General features: G+C 40.0%; 1 protein-coding gene across 1 annotated transcript; it reads right to left on the minus strand.

Annotated features, from left to right (window-relative positions):
- Positions 1–2,062: 2,062 nt before the first annotated feature.
- LOC122921345 (olfactory receptor 12D2-like) lies at positions 2,063–3,010 on the minus strand. The gene has a single exon (XM_044271322.1). It carries the CDS (start codon positions 3,008–3,010, stop codon positions 2,063–2,065), a length of 948 nt encoding a protein of 315 aa, XP_044127257.1.
- Between the last annotated feature and the right edge of the window lie 2,578 nt (positions 3,011–5,588).

The raw sequence follows: 5,588 nt of genomic DNA on the forward strand, positions 1-5,588 counted from the left end.
GTGATATTAAATGCATAAGAGGTTCCTACAGCAGACTCCTACTTTATAACATACATGGTTATGGGATTGTGTCTGTTGTTGGTAAGGCTTGAGTAGAAACTTCTACTACTTTTCATAGTTGGCTTTTGAGCAGAGTAATAAAGGAAAGAATATCTGGGGAACATTGGTTCATTTATTGTCAATTGAGTAAGGATATGTCTGACCCTTAGGTATTTAAAAAAATCCATTTTGGTATATGATACTGATTAGATAAGGAAATGAGTATAATTTATCAGAATCATGAGTATCGAGGAGATATTTGATGCATTTGATTAGATTTATTTCTAGGGGTAGAGGTAGATGGAGATTTGGATGATGGAGATTCCAGGTTTGGATTTTTTTTCTCCCTCTTCTATGTTGTTGATAATGTAGGTGACGTCATTTCTATTTAGAATTATTTTTGTGACAAAACCCCATTTGTATTTTATTCCACTGTCGCGGAAATAAACTTGATGGACTTATGTATTTTTAGTTGAACTTGATGGACTTTTGTCTCAATCGTATTAACTATGTAAATATGTAACGGATCTTGGTGAACGGTGTATTTTGGTTTGGTTTCTTAATTTCCTGGAGGATTTTTTTTTTCATATGTTCTAAGTATGTTCTTGCCATGTATCTCTGGGGTAGTGTTTAAAGGAGCCGATTTTGCTCTAGGAATATGATGTAGTGTATCATTTATGGATATCACATTGTTTTTGATTTTGTAGAAGTGATTTGAACATTTGATGAATTAGAGATGAGCAAATTAGTTCATAACAAACTAGGTTTGTTCCGAACTTTCCCCAAATTTTCCACCAAACAAACCTTAAGCTTTTCAGGTTTGCAATCCAATAAAATGGTAGACAGCCTGGATGAGCCAAAAAGTGCTGCAGCAGGAAGGGAGGTGCCCTTGTGGAATGAGTTGGGCTATGAATGCGGGTGGATAGGTCTATGAAGTCTTTGACAGAAAATGATCTTAGGGCCAGTGTACATTGACAATCAAGCTTCTATTCTAGTGTCAGGGACAGTGAAGGGAAAGCCTAGAATGAAAAAGAATTCTGTAGAATAGGGAAAGGCAGGGAAAGCTTTCAGCTGGGAAATTAGGAGTGAGGAGCTGAGGCTAGGTGTGCCTGCCACAGACAGTTCCTTGTAGTTGCAGTTACTGCCTTATAACGCAGCTGCAGCTACTGCAGAACCTCAAATGGAGCTACCTGCAAGAACAACATACAACTTTGTGAAAACATTGTAAATAGTAGTCCAAAATCTGAGACAGGGCATCTCCCAGACAGCTCAAGTGTTTTTTTTCAGTGTTTATTCAAATGTATAAAACTTTGGATTGAATGTAGATCCAGTCTGATCACCATGTTGAGTCGGAAAGACATTGCATTTTTTAGGTAGACTACAATAGATTGACATCTACCTGTAGCTTAATGAAAAGTCCTCAGTAGATCATTAAAGGCTTAGGTCAACATTTAGGATGCTGCAGTTCACGGTAGGGAAAACATACAATATGAAAATTTACCCTACAGACATTTTGTCAGAGTAGATCTTAAAGGCTATGTACACCTTCGGAGGCAATTTTTAATGATTGTATTTTACTAAGGTAAGCCCATATGCTGTAAGACATCTCAAAATGTTTGCAAGTTCATTTGCCCCTGAATTTTTTTTTTGTAATTCCATCTCTAATATTGCATTTGTCTCACCTGTACCTCTTCTCAGATTTCATACCTTTCCTCTGGTGTAATAATCTGCATTAAGTTATCAGGGCCGATTGGTAATGAGAAAAGATTTGTTGCTCACCTGTTCCTTGGGTGAAATACATTGTTGGGTGTGGTGTTTTAATGTAGGAAGGTCGTTGTGATGAGTTGCATTTTTTGCACTGAGGACTAGTATGGTATTGCTTGGTCTCGTTTTAAATGTTGCATCAATGTTTCAAGGAATATAATGCTAATGCATATTATAGGAGATAGGGGCAACTTGTGTCTGGTGTACAAGGAAAGGACAACATCCAAAAATGGCTGGGGAAGGCAATGTCTGAGCAATGTCAATCACATACACTCTTAATCCACTTTATGAAAGACCTTCTCCTAAAAGCCTTTTTCACCTCCTTATTTCTCAGAGCATAGATGATGGGATTTAACGCTGGTGTGATAACCGTGAACAAGATTGCAGTTATCCTGTCTTGCTCCAGGGAATCCTTAGTAACTGGACTTAAATATGTACAGAAAGCAGTGCCAAAAAATAAAAGGACCACAGTAAGGTGAGAAGAGCAGGTGGAGAAGGCTTTACTTCTACCTTGCTCTGAGCGGATATTCTGGAGATGAATTCCAATAAAGGTATAGGAGATGATAATCAATACAAATGTGATGAAACCTAGAGAACCTGTAACTATGTTGACCAAGCTCTCGTTGATATGTGTGTCAGCACATGCCAACTTTAAGAGAGGTTTAATGTCACAGATGAAATGAGTTATTTTGTTCATTTTGCAAAAAGGAAGCCTGGAAGTCATAATGGTATGAGACAATGAGTATAAGGAACCAATGAGCCAGGATGTGAATGCTAGTTGAAGACACACTGCCCTTGCCATAAGGATCTGGTATCTCAAAGGGTTACAAATGGCAACATACCTGTCATAAGACATTGATGCAAGGAGCATGGCTTCAGTGCATCCCATAAAATGAAACATGTAGAGCTGGGCTATGCAGCCTTGGAAAGATATTTTCTTGTCTTCCATAATTAAACCGGACAACATTTTAGGGACTGTTGTGGTGGCATAGAAGAAATCCAGGAATGAAAGGTTTGCCATTAGAAAGTACATTGGAGTGTGGAGAACATGGTCAGTAATAACCACTGTCACAATGCTTAAATTGCCAACGAAGCTGCAGAGGTAGAAGATAAGAAATGTCACAAAGAGGACAACCTGTAGCCACAGCACATCGGTAATACCTAGAAGTATGAATTCTGTTACAATGGTCTCATTTAACTCTTCCATTTTAATCTGTAATCAAAGTATGCAAAACTCATCAAAACCTATCTTCAGCCAAAACACTAAATTTTACAATTAACGTATTTGTTCTAATTTTCATTTTAACTCAAAAGAGACCAACTCTAGGCACTTCAATGATGAGCTGTCAACTATATATAGTTTTGTGGAAAAAGATTCACTATCATTTGTAATTATACATTTGAAGTCCTGCTTATTCTTGGCTTTGAAGTCAAGGAGGTGTTCCTATAAGTGACTGACCGCCATCTCTGCATTCAGAGTCATAGAGGGAGGCTGTCAATCACTGATAGGAACACCTCCTTGACTTCAATTCCCAAAATGAGCAGCAATGTAAATCAATGAAATACACATTTTACTAAACTGAGTCTGTTCTATAAGCACCATTGTTTTGTGGCGGCGGAAAGAAAATAATCTGGAAGTGCCCCTCCTGAGACCAGGCTCTGGATCCGCCACTGGTGGATATGACACAATCTTACCAGCTTCCGCCATCATCTTCACAAGGTCTATTGTTGTTGTTCTTGGGTTGATATGCACATGTTGGACCAAATCACGTTCATCTCTGGGACACAGAACCTGTCTCCTTCCTGAGCGGTATGATGGCTGGACATTCCCATCTTGTTTGTGCTTTCGTATAATTGTTTGTACAGATGAACGAGGCGCCTTCAGGTATCTTGATATTGCACCCAAGGTTGAGCCAGACTTGTGCAAGTCCACAATTCTTCTCCTGATATCTTGGCTGATTTCTTTAGACTTTCCCAAGATGCTACACAAAGAAGCGGTGTGTTTCAGGTGTGCATTTAAATACATCTACAGGTGTGTCTCTAATTAACTCAGATGTTACCAACAAACCTAACAGAAGCTTCCATACACATGACATCATCATATGGTCAGTCCAGGATTGTTTAAAGGCATAGTAATCTTAGTGTATGTAAACTTTTGACATTGCAGAAAGTAATAAAAATGCCTTAAAACATCCCCTCTCTCTCATTATTCTGGCATTTGGCAAATAATAATAATTATGGTAATCCAAATTGACCAAAAACAGGAAAGGTTTATTCTGATTTCATGTCAGATATTGAGAAAAACATTCATATGTGTCTTTTTATATAGTGTATGTAAACTTCTGGTTTCAACTGTAGATATATTATAGATATGGGGGGGGGGGGAATATGAGATAAATATACAGAGCTGCCCCTTTACCTGTGAGGCCCATCGTTGACTTTGTATTGGAGAGGCCATGCTATGCTTGGTTTAATGTACCACCCACTCCTCTAGTCAGGCCGCGGTGCTCGCCTTTCATGCTATATTAGTTAGGCTCAGTTATAGCGCTCTTGGGTAGTTTAGTATTATCTTGTGTTTTGTCTTGTGGGATCTAGTGCTAGTTCTCCAGTTGTCTAGATACTGTAATTATTACTGTCTGTAAATGAATTGTATCAATACTCTTATTGTTGCCCTGATCCATTCCCATCTCGATTACTGTAGCTCATTACTAATTAGTTTCCCCCTCACCAGACTCTCCTCTCTCCAGTCTATCCTGAACACAGCAGCCTGACTGTTCTGTCTGTCTAACCGCTACTTCAATGCCTCTGCCCTGTGCCAGTAACTACTCCAATGCCTCCGCCCCATGCCAGTCACTACTCCGATGCCTCCGCCCCGTGCCAGTCACTACTCCGATGCCTCCGCCCCGTGCCAGTCACTACTCCGATGCCTCCGCCCCGTGCCAGTCACTACTCTCCACAGTGCTACACCCTCCTAAATCGCCCTCATCTCTGTCTACTATCCTACCCGTACTCTCCATTCAGCTGAGGACTTATGACAAATATCCACCATAATCCAAGCCTCTCACTCCCGCCTCCAAGACTTCTCCTGAGCTGTACCAGTTCTCTGGAATGCCCTACCCCAAGAAATTAGGTTAATTCATAACATCCAGTTTCAATTGCTCCCTAAAAACACATCCCTTATTTAAGGGATGAAGGAAAAATAACTTGAGTCCGGACCTTGTAATGAAGTTCAATGGCAGCTTTACTTGAATAAACTTTAATCCATACCATTGGCAGGCTTTGTCTTGGTTCCAGCAAGCTTTGGCATAAACTGGCAGGCAAACTCAATAACTCTGCTTGCTCTCTTTCTCTGCTGTACTGACAGGCTTGCTTACTAACTGTTTCCCTTCTTTTGGCTGCACTAAACTGTGCTTTAGTCTGGTTTCTGTACTTCAGATCTGCTCTGGTATCCTTGGATGGGACACCGTCGACTGTTATTCTCCTCCTGACAATAATATTATGATAATAATATGTTAATATTAATCTATCCGCCTGTGTCATCACTGATATGAAGGAGGAACTGAGGCAGGCGAGTAAAACCTGCTGTTCCCTATAAACAGTAATAGCGGAGAAGGGAGGACGGACTGTAATATTATCAGTGGGATTACTGTCAGAAAATCCAGGAATATCCCTTCCCCTGTGATTATTGCTTTATTTCACACATGGGTTGGGAAAGCTTAAGTGACATATAAGGCGGGTTCAAAAGTGCAGTTTTGAAGCAAAGTACGGTGCAGAACTATCGAGCT

This window comes from Bufo gargarizans, chromosome 11, assembly GCF_014858855.1.
Source record: "Bufo gargarizans isolate SCDJY-AF-19 chromosome 11, ASM1485885v1, whole genome shotgun sequence".
Taxonomy (NCBI): Eukaryota; Metazoa; Chordata; class Amphibia; order Anura; family Bufonidae; genus Bufo; species Bufo gargarizans.

Bases quoted from the DNA above. Each gene is read 5' to 3' on its own strand.
- LOC122921345 (XM_044271322.1), bottom strand. From the start codon at position 3,010: ATGGAAGAGTTAAATGAGACCATTGTAACAGAATTCATACTTCTAGGT.